This window comes from Microplitis mediator, chromosome 7, assembly GCF_029852145.1.
Source record: "Microplitis mediator isolate UGA2020A chromosome 7, iyMicMedi2.1, whole genome shotgun sequence".
NCBI lineage: Eukaryota > Metazoa > Arthropoda > Insecta > Hymenoptera > Braconidae > Microplitis > Microplitis mediator.
Window position 1 is genome coordinate 26317239 of NC_079975.1, and position 20952 is coordinate 26338190.

Consider the following 20952-nt stretch of genomic DNA (forward strand, 5'->3'; position numbering starts at 1 on the left):
AATTACAGGGCAATTAGGAATTTAGATTTTTTTATGAGTCTAGAAATTGACTATTTATTTTTTCGGTTATCGAAAGTAAATAAAAAATCTAAAGTCTGATCAAATTTTTTTTTGCATTTTATATAAATAAACAATTTGAATTTCATGAGCTTCATATTCGGTGACACGCTTTAATAACCGCGAATAAAATATCCACGGAAAAATAACCGCCGGCGAAATAACCGAGCGACAAAATGACCGTAAAATAAATTTCATTATAATTTAAAAATAAAATTGTAGTATTTAAATTCCCGCTCTTTTTTCAAACGTTTATTTTGTCGTCAGTTATTTTGTCTGCGGGCCAAAAATGACAGGACCCCATTTTTAACACAACAAAATTTTTTCACAAACAACATAATTTAAAAAAAAATATATTTAATCTGACTTAAATAATTTGTTTCATTAATCTGCGATTCCGATAAATAATTCAAAACAAGTTTGAAAAATATAAAATTGCCGTCTCTATAATCTGACGACTTAAAAAATTAACAAACAGCCGCTTAATTAAATAAATTTACTCATTAAAATTTTTTCCGTTACTTTTTTTTCTACACTACATCAGTATAATTATCTATAGATATTTTGCAATGCAAATAATTTACTAAAATTCCATAAGCGCACAATAATGATATATATTTACTAAAAAACAAACAATAGTCAAATAGCCTAATTAAATATACATATATATATATATTTGAAAAATAAATAATTATATTGTACATTTACTCTACTTTTTAGTGAACACTTAGCACACTTGTAATAATAATTTACAAAAGCGTTCAACTGCTAAAGATTTAACTGCCTCAAAATTATATACCTCAAACTGGTTAATTATCAACCGCGAAACGAGAAATCTTATTTCGTTCTCGTACTCGTTCTCATTCTCGTTCTCGTTCTCATTCTGCTTTATTTTATTTTATTTTATTTCGTACCTTACTCGTATTAATTTTTAAAAATTAAACTCGGACCTACGAGTAAAACTGATGAATCGATTCTCTTATCAAGATGTAGAACGAGTTTTTGACATAATATACAACATATATATCAAATAAAGCAGATTGGAGCTGGAGGTTGAAAAATAACTGAATGTGAGAAATTACACGAGGAATAAAAGCGGGTAATATCAATTACACGGTTGTAATGTTTAGTTTAGTTAAGTTAATTTAATATTAAAGAGTAATTAATACGAGTAGATATATATGAATATTAATTTATTTAATTTAAATGCATTACGGATTCTGGAGCCAAGGGCTGGCAAAAAGAGTGCCGGCATGTACACGCACTATTATATTATATTAATCCAAGTTAATAAGCCAGATCAATTCCTCGAGGATTTTTTACCCGAGTAAATTCCATGGGAATTATTATTAACAGTTATTAGTCACGCAACTTTATATTCCCCTTTTTGTTTCATTTTTTTTTTACACAATATATAATAAACTACCTCTGCTTCTTCTTCTTGTTCTTCAATTTTTATCTTTTTGCTAACAAATTTATGTATTTTACATTTGGTAAATTTATGTGCAAAACAAAATATTCAAAAGTTCAAAAATTTGAATTTTTTAAAAAACACTCGTAAATATTTTTTATTTCAAATTTTATCACGAATATTTAAAATAAATTTTTCAAATTTCGTAGCATTCCAATTTGCCCAAAAATGAACACAATTTTCTTTTAGTTCAAAACTTTTCTCACCCAATATGCCCATCATGCCCCTTATTAAATCTTCAATGCATGTACCCGGGTCAAAAATAAAATTTGATTTAGACTTGGTTTCCCGAGTCGAAATTTGGAGCCGTTTTTCACAAGACAAACTCGACTTTTTTTACGGAGGTATGAAATAAATTAAGTTTTCGCCTTGTTTTAGACTTAACTGGCTTACTTAGTCACGATTTAAGTCGAATAAGTCTACATCAAGTCAGTTTCGACTTGATTTAAACTTTTTCGAAATTGACTTGGTTTAGACTTATTCGATTTAAATTTTAAGACGAAAAAGTCTAAATCAAGTCGAAACTGACTTGATGTAGACTTATTCGACTTAAATCGTGACTAAGTAAGCCAGTTAAGTCTAAAACAAGGCGAAATTTTAATATATTTCATACCTCCGTAAAAAATGTCGAGTTTGTCTTGTGAAAAACGGCTCCAAATTTCGACTTGGTAAATCAAGTTTTATTTTTGACCCGGGTTAAAACGGGGCATGATGGGCATATTGGGTGAAAAAAATTTTGAACTAAAAGAAAATTGTTTTTATTTTTGGGCAAATTGGGATGCTATGAAATTTGAAAAATTGATTTTAAATATTCGTGATAAAATTTGAAATAAAAAAATTTTTACGCGTGTTTTTTAAAAAATTCAAATTATAAGTCGAAAAAGTCAGAACTAAGATGAAATAATTTTTATATATTAAGGCGAATAAATGACTTTTTTTCGACTTGGTTTAGCAAGTCAAAAGTAATGTGAATGACTATCGTGCTCAAAGTAAAGACGAATAAGATGAAAAAAGTTCAAAAAGTTGAAAAAAATTAAATTTAAGTCGAAAAGTCGAAATCTTATCAAAAAATCGTCGGCAAATCGATACCTTGAAAAGAAAATAAGGCGAAGCGAGCCTGAATCAAGTTTTATTTTTGACCCGGGTAAAAAATAAATTTATGAAAAGCCCGTTTCGCGCGCAATATAAAAATTCTTAAAAAATTTCAAATTAAAAAAGAAATAATTTTACACATGAACATTAATGAGCATCTCTTACAATGTTTGTTCTTTACTCAGCAAAAGAATTTAAATAAGAGTGAGAAATTTATCAAGACAAGAGTTAGCTCTATTGAAATCAATCACTCGAATTAAAAGAATAAATTTAAGTAATGATTAATAGAAACGTTGGCAGCTGAAATATTTGCACTTGACTCGACGAGGTCCCAACCCAGCGTACGTTCCTTTTATTATTTATGACATAGGTCAGGGTCAATATTGGCCTCTAACTATGTCAATATGCCTTCCAATAAATAACAACAACCGGCGATTGTCGATCCGAGATTTATCTCTCCCATTTTCATCGGGCTACTCAGCAAATCCATTAATAACTCAAACCTCGCTGCTTGTATATACATTCATACATAAATAGATTTATACATGTACACATTAGCCGTTGATCTATGTAATCCTTTAAGCAGGATATGCTGTACACAAATATTAAATATAAATATATGTACGGCTATTATTATCCAATTCAGCAAATTTAACTAAAAACTCTCTTTACTTTGAGAAAATAAACAATCTTTCAGTGTTCCACTTGTGTTGGATACCGAATAGTTAAATGTATGTTATGCTGATGGTTAACGAGAAATAAATATATATACACACATGAACATAATCTGTGTGCCGTGTAATATAACACACAAGATCGAGCCCGAGTCCATGAGCACACAAATAGTCACACTTATCTCGCTTTCTCATGAGCGTCAATTCCAATCGGGTATTTTACGAGCCACGATAACGAGACCTTGCTCTCAACGTACATATATTATAAATAATATATATACATATGTATGGATATTTATTGTAAATGCCTTAATTTTTAAAAAATACGCGGTAAAGTTTAATGGCACTCGTAGCTCGCCGCGAATCGATGGGTATCCAGAAGCTTTACACGCAGCTCCGGACATAAAATTACAATCCGATTTCTTCTTCAGGTCAAAGATTACTGACAATGTTATTTCTATATCTATATATGTTTATATAAGAGGATATGCCGGTATCAATTTCGATTAATCTGAGCTTCCTATCTCTCACCACCGTGCAGTCTTACTCACTAGTTTGTAGGAAATTCTCTTTGGTTTAATCTGAGGAATACCAGGGCGCCTTTTTCTTTATCTCCCTAAGGTCTTATCTCGTATATTTTACCTGGCAAGAATGTAAAAACACTATTTTTATAATATTTCATTATTTACATTTTTATAATGTCAAGATACCGAGAACCGCCGGTTGTAAATTCAAATCGCGAGGTGAGATACTAAGTGGACTAATGGATCGAATTAACGACTCATTCCTAACTTTTAAATCGGAATTCTCTTGGTTTTAATTCTCGCTCCGAGAAACGATAAAGTTTAATAAAATAAAATTAAAAAAAAAAATATATAAATACTCAAAGGATATTTTTAATTCGCTTGAATGCACGTCAATGGACGTCAGATAATTTAAAATATTAATCTTTTATGATCTGCGAATAAATAGAGCGCGTTAGACAGCTGCTTTTTATATTATGCCTTTCAGTTACACTGTAGTGAGCAGAGAGCATAATTACGGACCTGTTATTAAAGGCCATTAGCGAATTTCGGGTGCGAGAAGGCGTAGTCAGCCGTAGCCGCCTGTCGGGCGGATTTTGAATCCAAGCGCGCGAAAATTTGAATTGTTTTTTTTATCGCCCGCGCTGGCTGTACAGTTTGCGAGTTAATGGAGTGCACAAAGTGATTTAGAATGGTATATCAAGGTTTTCAGTTTCCAGTGTGCAGTTGTTTCTTGCGGGTTACCGTAAGACCTGGGTCAACGCACTCATGTCGACCTCCTCCTTCTCGGTACTTACGCTACTGACGATGTAATATAACTGACTAACGTCTGAGTTTATATTCCTTTTGAAGCTCGAATTCGCTGTTTGTCTTACTTTGTTTCTCTCCTATTCATTACATTGTTTTATTAACAACAACCGTCAATTGTTTGAATAAAATATTTCATTTGTTCGCTGTCCCGACTGGTAAATTTGATAAATTGGTGATCGTTAGTGCAGACCGACCGTTACGTTTTTTGATCTCGAACTTGAGCAGCCTCTGAATCTCTGCTGTAGAATAATGTTTTATCCGTGTAGTAGTTCTAGTATTCTCTGGCAGATCTTTAGTTCAACTGAGTTGAGATTAAAGAGAGAGAGGAGAGAGAGAGAGAGAAAGAAAAAGAGCTCGTTAAAATCCTCTTGCAATGTGTCTGCAGTTGTAGACTACTCTTAAGAGTAAAATATATTGTCTGGTAACCGCCCAACTACAAGACCGAGTTTGAGCGAGAGAGCGAGAACACGATTAAGCGAATGTTCGACCTAAAGCAATACTACAGAGCTAAGAGTTACCTACCACCTGTTTACTCGTTTCTATTTTCCAACTCTCTACTTCAAACTTAACTCTCCTTTTGTATTTATTCCCTTCTTTTAAGCTGTGCCTTACAGTCTGTCTAAAGCCTTACCGATCTTTTGTTATGTTGTAAAAAAATATATATATAAATTTACTGTTGCGCGCAGGCATTCCCACGTTTTTAGTTTAAAAGATTTAAATGCGTTGATGTAGATGTAGATATAAATCTTAATGTATCAAATATATATAATGTATAATATATATATTTTAGTGTATGTAATGTCTAAGGAATTTGTATGATCGCTTAGATAGACTGACAGGCGCCGGAGGTAATTACAAACCTTTCTAGTAACCTTGTGTTATATTTATGGATTGCGTCATTAGTAGAATACGAGAGAAAATTTATCAATTTGTTGTAACGTTACTACAAACTGGTGTAATAAAAGGTGTTTTTTAAGAATCTTGTAACCTGTCACGTTAGCTACAATATCACGAGCTGATAAATTTATTAACTCCGATGAGAGTGTGCACTTTTTCTCGGATCGGCAGTTGAAATTAATATTTTGAGCGATGTCATTTTACAGTGTACCAAATTTTTTGTGGATTGAGTCGGTCTGGAGCTGAATAGTTCCATGAATGTCTTTTGTCGGATGTATAGCCGACCGTTCCGCAAAATTCACTTCAGTATACTCATAATAGTCATTTTGTACGGCGACACAGTTGCCGTTGCACGCAAAAATTGAAAAAAAAATTTCTTTTTACGCCAAGAAATTTTTCCTAGTCCTAATAAAATTTTCTGATTGAGAAATTCAACCAATAAATACACTAATTGATCATTTACATTTTTAAAGTGAAGTAGGTCCGCAGATACTTTTCCAGAAGTAATTTTTTTGAGCCACGGAAACGCATCGCCCAATCCGAAATTTGGCTGGAACACAAGTCAAATTTTTTGGGTATTTTTTTCTACAAAATTATGCTCGTACACTGTAAAAAGAGCGGTGTTAAAAATGGACTCATTTTAACTCCTGTCGGTGTTAAAATAAAATTACACCGGTGTAGGAGGAGTAATTCACCGGTGTTAAAAATACCGGTGTTAAATCAGGGTAACCGGTGTAAAAGCTGAGTAAAATCGGTGTAAAAGCGGGGTAACCGGTGTAAAAACGGAGTAATATCGGTGTAAAAGCTGGAGCATTAACTTTGAAGATTATAAAACACAAGAAATGTCAGTTCTTTATGAAAACTAATAAATAATATCATATATTAACAAGTATAGTGATCGAGTAAGTAAAAATATTCACAAAGTAAAATATTATAACACCAGTAAAGAATATCTACACCGGTGGCGGCGTTATTCTAACACCGGTCTAGAATATTTACACCAGTAGCGGCGTTATTTTAACACCGGAGAATTTTTTTTAACACCGGTACAGAATATTTACACCGGCGGCGGCGTTATTTTTACACCGCTTTCGGTGTTGAAATTTAACACCGCCAATTTTAACACCTATACCGCTTGGACTTACCCCGGTGATTTTTTACAGTGTACCTTTAAGCGAGCGGTGGAATTTTTTCATTAAGTCAGCGTTCGAGTAAAAAGTCATTCGGCCAAAGAAAAAATAGCTTATGTATTTTTGTTTAAATATTAAACCGCGATGAGATAAAAAGATCGATGAGAGTTTTATTAAAGTAAAAAATGAAATAATAGTTGTAATAATAATACGAGATATTATTTATTAAGGATCGAATACTGCTTGTCGAATTTGCCGATCGACATTACCAGTAAACTAACTCTAAGAACAGTTTTCTTCCGGGATTTTATGGATCACGTGTATAAATATATATAGAATAAAAGTAAAGGGTTATACAAGTTGGAATAGAGTGTTTCTAGCTGGTCGTTTGGTATGAAAGTACTGGCTCCTCTCGATCGTAAATCATAAATTACACGAGCCTCTGATACTATCGTGAGAAGTCGAGGAGGATTATAAACCTTAGGTAGACTTTGAGTTAAACTTAAGTAAATGACCCCGTGATTTTTCAACAGGTCACTATCCTATATTATTCTTACATGCCATTCACAATATAATAATATTTTTATACCATCAACAGAGCCAACAATCAGCACGAGCATTTAAACTTTAAACCATCCTCCGTACCGTTAATAAACATCCACAAACAAATTGCTTATAATGGATTTATTGTTTATTTAAAGATCTGGCACAGATCCGCGCCTTGGTCGAGTCCACGGGAATGCTGGCCGGCTCAATGTGTCCCTCCTGCGAGATGCCATTTGATAAAGGCAAGAAGCGACGTCTGATTGATTCCTGCGGGCACGAACGCTGCTACTCCTGTCTCTTCCGCAGCGAGGCATGTCCCATTTGCTGTCACGATGCACCAGATCGTCAAATACGGGACGACGTCACTCACTATGACACCGGATTCAGCTCATCCGAACCGGTGTCCATGATTGCCATTGACGACTGGAATGACAACGAGGATCCATCGGCCATCAACTCTCTCTGTGGCAGCCCGCTGCCAAAATCAAAGTTTTCCCGGTCGAATATCGTCTACCGATCACATGTAAGTACCATTTTAAGCCTCGGAAATATGTCCCCAGACGGTCGGTTCACTCGATAATAAGAGTAAAAAGTAAATCTGAAGGCGTTGAATGACGCATCAGATTCAAAAACTAAATATTTATACGCCTACACACAAATACCATATATGCGTTTGACTACAAGTGTGTGTGCGCATAAAAGCTTGATATAATCCAATGAGGACATTAAATCCTCAACAGCTCAGCCTACGATTGTATAAATCCCCAGCACAAAGTTAGCAAACGAGATCGGTTAGTGTTGGCGGGTCCATTCAATGATGACGCCTCTTGACTTGTGACTCGATTTTATCCCATCAGCATCTCAAATCCTCACATCTGCTTCGCTTGCACAAAAAACTATTGTCAATTACAACAAAAAGTTCCATGAGCAAGCGACTGAGGCATTGAAAAAAACATTAAATCCGTTCATTGCTGAGAGATGTAATAAAGTTTTTAATTTGCAACAGGGCCAAGACGCAACCGGAAAAGGTCCTAAGGGCAAGCCGCCAGCTCTCCCGGAGTCAGTGACGTCGAGGCACAAATCACATATGGCAGCAAGTAAATATCAATACCGGCTATTTATTATCATTACTATTTATTTTAAATTGCTGATGATTTTATTACTTTCCCATCAATTTATCATTAAACCTCTCGGTCTTGAGTGTACGTCCGTATATTAATATCTATCATAGATCATCTTGCACATACCGTATACTCAAGTCTATTCATCTATCATCCAACACCTGCTATCTAATTTACTCAATTCATATTTGTATTTAATTTGCTCCATCAGGCTGCCCGACGCCACCTAACCAGCGACGGAGATTCTTTCTCAATCCCAAAGGTCTTCGCAGCCCCTTCGCATCCCAGAGAGCCAAAAAATGTAGTCCCGTTGATGTCGACAATCCATCAGCGCTATCAGGTAACAAGCTCCTTCATTTCATCACTCATTTGAGTTCAAAGTTCACAATTACTCGGATATAAGTTGTCATTTATGAATATTATGATAATGGACTAAATAAATTAGCGTGGATGACCACTTCCTGGGAGGGTACCTCGAGATGGCCAGGAGTCGTGCTCGGTAAAATAAAGTCACTTTGGAGCACGAGTCAGGGGACTGCCAGTGATGGATTGAATCAGCTGATTGATCCACCAACTAAAGATGACAGGCTCACGCGACTCGTGACCCCTACTAGAAAAGTCACCGATGTAGCAGCCAGCCAGCAATTTGCATCCAACCGCGGAGCTACAGGCAGGATAATTTATTCATCGTGTGGATTGTTTTCTTTTTGTTCATTTTTCCCTACTATTTTTACCAGCACCAGCATGAAAATAAATCACCCGAGCTCTTGTTGTTTGTTTTATTTTTGTAGAGAATAATCACATTATTATCAGAATAAAATCATTGGGAACTGATAACTTTTGTTTATGTGCATCATGGAGTTTGCCTGCATCTAATCTCTGGCATTCATTTTATAAAATAATAACAACAGTGTTGTTTATTGTGATTACAGACGATGAAGGAGGAAGCGTCAAGCCATTGTCTACAAAAACGAGAAAGTCTTCGCAGTCTGACCTCTATATGCGGTTGGGTTTGCTCCTCGGGTCAAGTAATTTGCGGCCGAACCCCGCGGTCGATACGACAGATTTCCCTGGGTCGAATCGGCCACCCTCGGGGGCCGCGTGTGTGCGACCCACGACCCGTTTGGACCCGCGGGGTCACGACACCTCCTTCAGCAGCCTGACGAGCTTCGATCAGCAGACGATGGCCTCCACAAACACCAGCCCGGTGTCGACGCTGACGGGGACCTCCAGCGAGGCGGAAGTAGCCGCGGCGCTGAGAACTAGCAGTTCGAAAACCAAAGGAAAGTCAAAAATAAAGGGGAAACGTGACTGTGATTCAGCAGGAAGTTTAGCTTCGATATCGACCTCCATTTCAGCTTCGACCTCCATGTCAATGTCCATGTCAGTTTCGGTGTCTGGACTTTCTAATGGCAGTTCGAGTCCCCTGACATCGCGCCGTCACTCAAATGTAGCCCATCAAGAGCCAGATGACAATACCGGTCTGAATAAACGTCGGTCTTGCGCAAGAAGAAGTGCCCGTAATGGAAATGTTAAACCGATCGATTCAAAATTACGATTTGTTCCTCCTCACTTGACAGCTCAACTTACCCTGAAGCCTTTGTTCTTTGAAGTACCGTTGATTGAAAGGGAGCCTTTGTTCACCGGCAGAAATTGGTTGCTTCAAGAATTGGAGACAGTAATCAAAGGATCCAGTCCCGGAGTTTTGATGACCGGTTCTCCGGGAACCGGTAAGACAGCTTTGATTCTACAGCTCGTTGAGTACAGCTGCTTTGGTCGACGGAGAGAACAGTCACTCCGTGCCGAAATAGCCGAATGTGACGAAGATCTTCCAGATAAACAGATTCCAGTCACCGGTTTTGAGCAGAGCATAAAGAACACAAATGATAAAATCCGACAATTAGCTGCGCACGTTGTCGCTTATCATTTTTGCCAGGCGGATAATAATAGCACGTGCCTTGTACCAGATCTCATTCACTCACTGGCCGCGCAATTGTGCCAAGCCCCGCAATTGATTGCCTACCGTGAGTACTTACTTTCCGAACCGCATCTTCAGGGATCTCTTTCCCAACGCGAGTGCACTGTTGATCCGGATTTAGCGCTCTCACGTGGCATCATTGAACCGATGTTGAGTCTCCGAAAGTCTGGAAGACTGCCAGAAGTCAATATGGTAGGTTATCATTATTCATAAACGTTTTCTTCTTGTTATTATGTCTAGCAACCTCATTTCGCCTTGAACTAAACATCCGTCTGCTGCTTTGTAGGTGATCCTGATTGACGCGATTTGCGAGGCCGAGTACCATCGACCTGATCGGGGTGACACGATAGCTTCATTCCTGACAAGACACGCACCCAATTTCCCCGGATGGCTCAAAATCGTCTGCAGTGTGAGGACTCAGCTGCGCGAATGCGCGAAACAGTTTCCGTACACGAGGATCTCCTTGGACAGGAACACAAACGACCCGGCTGGCAGCAATATCTCAAGGGATTTGGCAGACTACATAAACTACAGATGCGCGCAGAACCCTGCAATACAGGCCAACGTCACGGCATCTGTGAATGGAAAAGAGTCTTCCTGTGGTGCTAATCAGACGCGATTCGCTTCGCATTTGCTTTCGCTTGCCGGTGGAAGTTTTCTGTTTGCCAAATTGACGCTTGATCTCATTGAAAGTGGCCATCTTGTCGCTAAATCAGCGAGTTACAAGGTGCGTTCTCAGTTCATTAACCCGCAGGTGGCATCAGTAGATGAATAAAATTCATATCTAATAAAATTTATGCCTTCTAGGTGCTGCCAGTGTCGTTGGCTCAAATCTTCCAGCTGCATTTCAATCTTCGGTTCCCCACTGCCACGTCTTTTGAGAAGATTCAGCCGCTTTTAGGCGTTTGTTTGGCTGCATTGTACCCGCTGACTTTGCCAGAAATCTTCTACTCAGTGAACTCACTCTACACTGACCAGTTTGTTTCATGGGAAGACTTCTTGCAGAGATTCAAAGTAAGTAATTTGCAATAAACATCAATCTGTTTACATACTTATCATAATAATGACTGATGAATGTTTACGCTGCTTTGGAAACTTGAGTAAGTTTTGTATAGTTCCGAAAAATCCAATGAAATGACATGGAATGAATTTGATTGCAGATGCTCTCTGGGTTCCTCGTGAAACGTCTGGATGACACGTACATGTTCTTTCACCCCAGCTTCAGGGAATGGCTGATCAGACGTGACGATGGCGAGTCAACAAAATTCCTATGTGATTTACGTCTGGGTCACAGTGCAATAGCATTCCGTCTGTCTAGGCTGGAATCGCCACTCGACGGGGATCGAGTCCTAGAACTAGGACACCATGTGCTGAAAGCCCACGTCTACAGAGGCGTTACCTCCAGTTGGCCATCGCGAGATCTTCAAGCCTGGTGGATCACTTCCTCAACATCTTGCGTCTCTTCAGCACTCTGTACACTTCGTAACATCTATAGTCCCAATGTCAAAGTATCGAGACTACTCCTGCTGGCAGGAGCATCTCCGAATCATATTACCGAGTACTTGGGCAATGCTCCAGTACTTTGTATGTACGCTCACGAGGGTTCCGTGGAAATGGTATCACTTTTGCTGGAATTCGGTGCAGATGTTGAGTTAACAAACAGTCAGGGCTGCACGGCGTTGTCCTTGGCTGCTTCGCGAGGTCATTGTGATGTCGTGAGACGATTGGCAGCTGCTGGCGCTTCACTGGGTCATGCTGACATGGCTGGACAGTGTCCATTGGTCCACGCAGCTCGCCAAGGAAGACTTTCTGTTGTCGGATATCTGCTGGCATGTGATTGGGTGCTACCGAACCAAGACTCTGAAGACACAGCTTCTGATACTTCTCGCGAAGAGGCAGCGCAGCAGGCAGTAGTGGCAGCAGCTTCTCAAGGCCACGAAGCGATAGTCGAATACCTTCTGGACATGGCCGAAGTAACAGTAGACCGTCCAGACACTTTGATCGGTGAGACTGCACTGACAATAGCCGCAGCTCACGGATCCACGGCCACAGTCTCAGCTCTGCTTGCTCGTGGTGCCAGTCCACTTGCTACCAACGCCAAAGGATTGTCACCACTGATGCTAGCAGCGCGTGAAGGACACTGGGGAACTGCAGAACGTCTTCTTCAGTCCTCACTCTCCACATCAACAGAGACGAATCTTGATGAGGCGGCAGCTCTGCTGGAACAGAGAGACTCAATGGGCCGCACTCCCTTGATGATGGCTGCCTGCGAAGGCCACACCAATCTAATAGACATGTTCCTCGAAAAAGGATCCATCCTAGAGGCCACCGACAGAGAAGGACTCACTGCCTTAGGATGGGCCTGTGTCCGTGGTCGCGTAGCAGCTGCCCAGAATCTTCTTGACCACGGGGCAGACATCAGCGCCAATGACAAGACTGGTAGAACTCCTCTAGACTTAGCAGCCTTCCAAGGAAACCCAAAATTAGTCCAATTACTCCTAGAACGTGGCGCAGCAATCGAACACGTCGATTTGCACGGAATGAGGCCACTAGATCGTGCGATCGGCTGCAGAAATGTCCCAGTTGTTCAGTGTTTCTTGCGCAGAGGAGCTAAACTAGGTCCCGCTACCTGGGCAATGGCCCAGGGCAAACCAGATGTTCTGCTCATTCTTCTCAACAAACTTCTAGAAGACGGCAACGTGCTCTACCGGAAGGGCCGGCTCAAAGAAGCGTCCCACAGGTACGCGTATGCTCTCAGAAAGTTTCCCGGTGCTCCAGAGCTGCTCCACGATGCTCAGAATCAAGAGCACGGAAACGTTATGCTTCATCGGCAGTCTTTCAACCAACTTAAGCTCAACTTTTTGCTTAATCTAAGCAGATGCAAGCGCAAAATGAATGTAAGTCTCCTTCACAATAACTTTTATTCCTACCAGGTACCAATAAACAACCGGCTCTTGCTAATTATTTAATCCGTTGATGTTCTCTAGGAATGCGAAGAAGCAATCGAGCTTGCAGATGAAGCTCTCAACACCAGACCCTCGTCTTACGAAGCCTTCTACGCCCGTGCGAAGGCTAAAGTCGACATCGGTCAGCTAGAGAACGCTCTGGTCGACGTCCAAGATGCCCTGCAGATCGCGCCGGTAAATAACCGACAGGACCGCCGCGTCCTCTGCGCCCTAAAAGACGAAATCGTATCCAGGATAGAGGGCACCGGTATCGGGTGCAGTAAAACTGTCGCCGATATCACGAGGTCTCGATTCCGAGCGTCCGTTGACACTCTAACAGAATTATAAATAATAATTATTATTATTGATGTAAACTTGAGCTCTGGCTCTGGCCCTGGCCAAGTTGCGGTCAAGTGATCGATCAGCGCACGATTTATTGAGGCCTAAGTAATGTTGTAATTAAAATAAAAATTAATTAGTTATTGCTTCAAATTAATTCCAAAGCATTTTGTTTAAATTAAATTATTAAATTTATAAAATATTTTATTATAAATTATAAATTAATAATAATTATGTTGCTGCCGGTGCAATTGTATCTCAATATCAATTATTGTTAAATTTTAGTTTAAAATTCATCTTTTTTATTTTTTATTTATACATAGATTTATTTTATTTATATGTAAACAATTTTGTGTATTATATTGATTATATAAAAAAAAAGTATATTATTAATTAATTAATAATAATTATAAATTAAAAAATTTAATGGATTTTGCGGACGTTGTTTATTGCAGTATTTTTTAAATTATTTAGATGATATCTTGCCAGATTTAATTATCATTATTATTAATAAATAAATTATTAATTATAAAAATAAAATATCATTTTTATCGATTGTCTGAAAACTTTGTTTTCTTTTTTTTGTACTCTATTTTATTTAGTACATTAATTAATTAATTAATTAATTAATTGATTGATTATTGAAGAAAAAAATTGTAATCGATAAAAAAAATTGTCGAATAAAAAATATGTTAAATAAATGTTTTATTGAAATGCATTAAAATTTTTTTGTGCAATATAATAATATATATATGTATATATTTAAACAGTATGATTCATACCTGAAACATTAAAATTTTTTATTGTAAAAAAAAAGTAATTATTCATGATGAATTTGAAAATTTATTTTAAACTGTCAAAAATGACATTTGATTTTTTTTTTATATATATTTATATTTATATATATTTTGATATATGGAAAATTTGATGGGAAGTGTGAGTGATTGATGAGGAGAAAATTTGAATGAGACTACTGTTTATTGTAAGTGTCTTTATGTTGGTATCCTTGGACGTATCCGGAGCCATCGTGGACGTCCTTTCGACCGGAAATCCCTTTGCCCTTTCCGGATTCGTCGAAACGCTGCTTGTGGGAGCCCGTGTACTTGGAGACGTCGGTAAGTCTGTCGACGGTCGATGAAGCTTTTCCCTTTTGAAATAAAATCACCTGTTATTTTTATATTCAGTTGGTATGAAGGCAATGGGTGGGGTAACTTACGGCGATGGAGACGGAAGAGCTCACACCGGGATCTCCACAACTCGCCATCTTGTTCATTATTTCAGATAATTCGACTTTTTTAGTTTTCGCCAAGTCCTCGAGGAATGTTTTGTACTGTTCCATGTTTAATTTCATCAATCTATGAAAAGAATATATATTTTTAAACTTTAATTACAATTTTTATTAAAATGCACACCCCAGTATTTCAGACTTCAATTCAATTATTCATACAAAAATTTTTTCAAATCAAAATAAAAATTTATTATTATTACTGTGGATTTCCATGAAAAATTTATCTGGTGTGCTGCACACCAAAAAAATGCACAACCTGATATTCAAATTTGGCGCCTATATTTTAAATTTAAATAAAAAGGTAGCGCTTAAAAATCAATTATATTGCACACCAAAGAATGCACACCCGAGAATTTTACTTGATTTTTCTCATTAAAATTTTGAGTTATAAATTAAATTCAGGGTGTGCTGCACACCAAAAAAATGCACAACCTGATATTCAAATTTGGCGCCTATATTTAAAATTCAAATAAAAAGGTAGTGCTAAAAAATCAATTATATTGCACACCTAAAAATGCACACCCAAGAATTTTACTTGATTTTTCTCATTAAAATTTTGATAATTATGAATTTAATTCAGGGTGTGCTGCACACCTTAATATTTAATCTAGTTTTCCACTTTTTTATTTTGTAATAAAAATTATGAAGATAAAAAAATCTATAAAAAATGACTTCCAATGCACACCAAAAAATGCACACCCATAATTAAAATATCAAATTCTTGATTTTAATCACAGATAACTTTTTCTGCAGTTAAAAATTTCACGACAGCGATGAATTTAATCTAGGGTGTGCTGCACACCCTAATATTTAATCTAGACTTCCACTTTTTTATTTTGTAATAAAAATTATGAAGATAAAAAAATCTGTAAAAAATGACTTCCGATGCACACCAAAAAATGCACACCCATAATTAAAATATCAAATTCTTGATTCTAATCACAGATAACTTTCTCTGCAGTTAAAAATTTCACGACGGCGATGAATTTAATCTAGGGTGTGCAGCACACCCTGATTAAATTATCGTCTCCATTTTTTTTACAAATAAAAAAAAATTTCCTTACTTCTGTTTCTTAAAATGTATCCCCGTGTCCGTAGTGGTTATTTTTTTATCAAAAATCTTGGCCTGTTTCATCCACTTATCACTTTGGCTGAGCGTAATGGTCTTGCCATCGCTCTTAGTGTCTCCGAATTTCGAAAACTTTTTGAAAGTCGCTCCAAAAGACGCTCCGCTGGCCGCCGGTTTCTCCGGACTCTTTTCACTTTTCTCCATTTTCGGGACTTCTCCGTTCGTCTCGCTCTGCAGCTCAACCTGTTGCGTTTCTTCAGACATTTAACTGCAAACAATCAAAAATATAATTTCCATTGCCTTAAAAAAAACTTAATTACCCAAATCATCGCCCAGTATCTAGGCCAACAAAATAACTATCGTCAGATAATAAAACTCATTAAATTAATTATCTCACATACTTCTCCCATTTTTAATTCGACTTCCATCTTTGTGTTTTTTTCCTAATCTATATTTTTTACTATCAATAAGATAAATAATTCTGATAACAAATCACTTGAGAATATTTTTTCGAAAAATCTAATTTATTTTTTTACTTAGAATTTTGAATCAATAAAATTTTATCCTGACATGTTTACTTTTGAATTTTGTTTATAAAAATAGACGATCAATTTTATTAATTCTTTTATTTAAAAACAAATTCGAGTCAAAAAAAAAATCAGTAGAAAAAATTTTAATGGTCAGACACTCGGACAAGGTCACGATAAAAAAATTAAAATTTACCATTGATCTTTATCAGTTTTTAATGCGCGTAAAAAAATGATGACAATTAACAATTTTTTTATTATTTTTTTTTAAATAAATTAATTAAATTAAAAAAAAAAAATGCGCATGTAGAAAATTTAAAAGGCTATAAGTGTAATTTTTTTTTAATATTTTTTTTTTGTTGTTTATCGTTCCGAAAAATATCCGAAAATTATTAGACGTCGGCTAACTTGAGTATAATTAAAGTTAGCAGACAATTTAAAATTTTCGGATTTTTTTTTTTCAAAGAATTGATGATAAAAAAAAAATAAAAAAATGCACATGTAGAAAATTAAAAAAACTACAAGTGTAATTTTTTAAAATATTTTTTTTTTATTATCTATCGTTCCGAAAAATATCCAAAATTTATAAGACATCGGCTAACTCAGTTTAATTGGAGTTAGCAGACAATTTAAAATTTTCGGATTTTTTTTTTCAAAGAATTAATGATAAAAAAAAAAAAATAAAAAAATGCACATGTAGGAAATTTAACAAACTACTAGTGCAATTTTTAAAAATATTTTTTTTTTATTATTTATCGTTCCGAAAATTATAAGACGTCAGCTAACTTAAGTATAATTGAAATTAGCAGACAATTTAAAATTTTCGGATTTTTTTTTTCAAAGAATTGATGATAAAAAAAAAAAATAAAAAAATGCACATGTAGAAAATTGAAAAAACTACAAGTGCAATTTTTTAAAATATTTTTTTTTTTTATAATTGATCGTTCTAAAAAAAAAACAAATACAAACAAAGAAAACTGGAAAAAAATAATAATTTTCTATATTTGTTTCAAGTAAACGCCCAACACGTGCTCATCCGCAGTTATTTCATACCTATAAATAGCTGTTACGTGAATTGGATGTTAAAACTATTAACACGATCAATATTTTTTCTCCACTTTTGTTACCCTCTCTCAAATAATTACTCTAAAGTTCAACTGATTTTACATTTTATTTTTTTTATCCCGCCATTCACTCGTTACTTTACGTCACCGCCACTTTTGCCACAATCCAAGGATTTTATTTATTCAAAATTAAACAATTAATCACTCGAGTTAATTATTTATTACGCGTTTGTTTATTTATATACATATATATATTTTATAATCAACAGCTGTATCGCGTCATTCTGAGATAATAGACGAAAAAAGTAAATCTGGGCTTGTGCACAAGAGCGCATGTGTTTTATCGATCCCATGGCAGAGAAAAATTTTGATACTAAGAACCTCAATAATTAAAATTTCCAATTTTTCTCATTGATTCAAAAAAATTATTTTACCTGCGCATTTATTTTTTTTTCTAATAAAAATGTCCTTGACAGCTAGTTTATTATTACAAAACACGTTTATCAACTTGACATCAAAAAAATTAACAAATTACTTACCTGGTTTTTTTTCAAAAATATTTTCAAAAAATTAAACACCAAATTTCGTAACACGGATTTTTTTTCAAATTTTTTGTTTTGAGTCGGCTGACAAAGTGCTGTCAGGTTTGACAGATGGGTTTCAAAAATTGTTAATAATAGGATGTTAAATATCTGGACATAATCAGAGTGATATATTTTATATAAATATATGTTTTAATTGATGATTTAGATAAAATGAGGTGCATCCACGAATACTCGAACTCGACTGAGTTATCATACAGCGGCGGTATAATATTCTCCCCTCTTTGTTAAATATATACCTATCTATATATATATATATATATATATATATATATATATATATATATATATATATATATATATATATATATATATATGTGTATATATATATATATATATATGTTACACCCGCAGTATAGGTAAACTAGACAGATCTGCTGGTATTTAAATCGCGGTAAATATTTTTATACGACGGTATGCATTTTTGATGTTAATTTTAATTATTTTTTTTGATAATTATTTTTGGAAAATTCAAATTGTAATTAGTGGTATTGGGTGGGTAATAATGAAGAGTAATGTAATAAAACGTAATGAGTAATGAGTAATGATTGATAAATTGAGCCTTGATAGAACCGTGAACTCTAATTACTAGATTGACCACAAGGTTTTATGTAAATTATTTATTTTTGTGTAGAGTTGCGAAGAAAAATCAATGTCATGATAAATTGACGAGCTGTCGAAGGTTATCTAGACCAAATTCTTTGGAAAAATATTTTTTTCGGACTTAGATAGTCATCGGAATTAAAACGGCTGGAAAAATTTTTTCAAAAGACATTTGATTGACTTTTTTTCAATCGGGAGAGAATTTAAAAAAAGGCGGGTTTTTTAAAAATTGAATTTTTTATATTTTAAAATTTTTTTACAAAAAGTTTTAGGGTAGAGTTTCGGGTGGTCACTTTGCCCCGGTGACTGACTACACGGAAAGAAAATTATGGCAGCAGTTCCCATAATTTTGTGAAATTTTTTCCTATACCATAATAGGAATTACGACCATAAATTATGGGAGCGGTTCCTATAATTATAGGAATGGTTCCTATAATTTATAGGAATACTTTCTATAATATTATGGGAATCATTCCTATAATTTATTGGAATGGTTCCTATAATTTATAGGAACCATTCCCATAATATTATGGGAATGGTTCCTATAATAGTATGGGAACTATTCCCATAATATTATGGGAATGATTCCCATAATGCAATTGGAATAGTTCCTATACCATTATGGGAATCATTCCCATAATATTATGGGAATCATTCCCATAATATTATGGGAATAGTTCCCATACTATTATAGGAACCATTCCTATAATATTATGGGAATGGTTCCCATATTATCATGAAAAAATTAATTTAAAGAAGTGTAGTAATGACTTCTACAATACACAGAAATATTATTAAACATAAAAACAAAAATTCAAACATTGAAAAAAAAAATCGAATTTGGCAAAAAAACATTAAAATTTTTAATAAGAATTTTTTGTCAGCACAAAACATTCAAGAAAATTTAAATTTTGGGAAATTTCTACACTATTGTGCAAAAAAAAAATTTTATGATATTATAGGGATGGTTCCCATACCATTATGGGAATGGTTCCCATAACGATATGGGAATGGTTCCTATAATATTATGGGAACCATTCCCATAATGGTATGGGAACCATTCCCATATCATTATGAGAACCATTCCCATATCGTTATGGGAACTATTCTCATACTATTATGGGGATGGTTCCCATAATATATGGGAACCATTCCTATAGTAGTATAGGTACTATTCCCATACCATTATGGGAACCATTCCTATAATGCATAGGAAAACTTCCCATAAATTTCTTTCCGTGTAGGTTCTATAGACAGAGTTGATAACAGAGTGATACTAATCTATATAGTTTACAAAATCCATAACTTGTTGCTGTTGTATGACATGCAAGCTCTTTAGTGTCTTTTGTTTAGACAGACAGGTGGTTGTGTACCTTATCGTTATTGATTATCGTTTAGTGTAACGATATAATTTATCAGACTTGAAAAGTAAAAGTTTGGTATTCTCGAAAATATTCATTTTTCCCTGTCTTCCCAAACAAATTTTTTGAATTATGCAAGTAATAAATTTATTTTTTTGTGTTCGTTCGTCCCTAATTGACCATAAATCGATGATTAATCACTAGCAGTCATTGCCATTGTGAAATATTTCACGATCATCCCTAAAAAGTTTTTTTTTTGCAACTTAAACCGTAGAAAAGCTAAACTCCCATTAATCTGGAAAAAAATCCACAGTTCGAATTTCAAATTTTCCCTCCTTAAAGGAATTTATTCCTTGGCACACAATTTGCTCAGATGAAATTGTTTATATTTATTTAAATATCACCAGTTTTTTAAAGATTTTATTGACAAGTCGCGAAACTTTTTTGATTTATGTGCAGCTGTAATATTTGTCTTTCATCCAAAATAACGAAATTTTGAAACCTGCTATGCCGATAAGAGTGAAGCGAAGACCTGTCTCTGATAAGAGACACACTAGTTACTCCAACTGCCCAGAGATGACAGTAAACGTACACTTAGTTCCCGGTTTGCAAAAGTTTGTCATCAGAAAATTGACGTCAGTTAGTTGAGATCTTGACAGCAATTCCACACTTTGTACATAACTGTTCTCTCAAACTTTACTAAAAATTTGACGTAAATTGACTTACAACTTGTCATCAAATTGATCTTAAGTTTGCATCAATTTGACGTCAAATCATGACAGTAAATTGACGTCAACTAGTCATCTATCTATTGCCCCCATTATTTTTCATACCAATTTGACATCCTGTTTCTT

The 20952-nt window shown here is 35.3% G+C and overlaps 2 protein-coding genes across 6 annotated transcripts in view; one reads left to right on the forward strand and one right to left on the reverse strand.

Annotated features, from left to right (window-relative positions):
* The window catches only part of LOC130670798 (protein TANC2), a 38913-nt gene extending 24705 nt beyond the window's left edge, over nt 1-14208 (forward strand). For 2 of the 3 annotated variants that reach the window (XM_057474334.1, XM_057474335.1), the window contains 9 exons: nt 7357-7724; nt 8208-8298; nt 8534-8662; nt 8768-8992; nt 9255-10492; nt 10587-11027; nt 11108-11314; nt 11461-13197; nt 13288-14208. In XM_057474334.1, the coding sequence (XP_057330317.1) occupies nt 7357-7724; nt 8208-8298; nt 8534-8662; nt 8768-8992; nt 9255-10492; nt 10587-11027; nt 11108-11314; nt 11461-13197; nt 13288-13593 (4742 nt within the window). In that variant the 3' untranslated portion in view covers nt 13594-14208. The remainder of the gene's footprint in view (nt 1-7356; nt 7725-8207; nt 8299-8533; nt 8663-8767; nt 8993-9254; nt 10493-10586; nt 11028-11107; nt 11315-11460; nt 13198-13287) is intronic. The other variant, XM_057474336.1, reaches the window with a different exon arrangement.
* A 64-nt stretch (nt 14209-14272) lies between these two features.
* Nucleotides 14273-18328, reverse strand: LOC130670799 (tubulin polymerization-promoting protein homolog). 3 transcript variants are annotated; one of them, XM_057474337.1, is made up of 4 exons: nt 18072-18328; nt 15937-16209; nt 14801-14939; nt 14273-14731 (listed from the first exon to the last, which is right to left on the reverse strand). In XM_057474337.1, exons 2-4 carry the CDS (start codon nt 16203-16205, stop codon nt 14555-14557), a joined length of 585 nt encoding a protein of 194 aa, XP_057330320.1. In that variant the 5' UTR covers nt 16206-16209; nt 18072-18328; the 3' UTR covers nt 14273-14554. The 3 variants fall into 3 exon arrangements, with proteins under 3 accessions (XP_057330320.1, XP_057330323.1, XP_057330321.1); XM_057474340.1 differs by lacking the exon at nt 18072-18328 and adding an exon at nt 17522-17715; XM_057474338.1 differs by lacking the exon at nt 18072-18328 and adding an exon at nt 16343-16529.
* Nucleotides 18329-20952: the final 2624 nt, after the last annotated feature.

Excerpts from the sequence above, each read along its gene's own strand:
- LOC130670799 (XM_057474337.1), bottom strand. The coding sequence starts at position 16,205 with ATGTCTGAAGAAACGCAACAGGTTGAGCTGCAGAGCGAGACGAACGGA. Across the intron at positions 14,940-15,936 it reads ATACATTTTAAGAAACAGAA|ATTGATGAAATTAAACATGG; the intron begins GTAAGGAAATTT and ends TTCTTTTCATAG. Across the intron at positions 14,732-14,800 it reads GCTCTTCCGTCTCCATCGCC|GGAAAAGCTTCATCGACCGT; the intron begins GTAAGTTACCCC and ends TTATTTCAAAAG.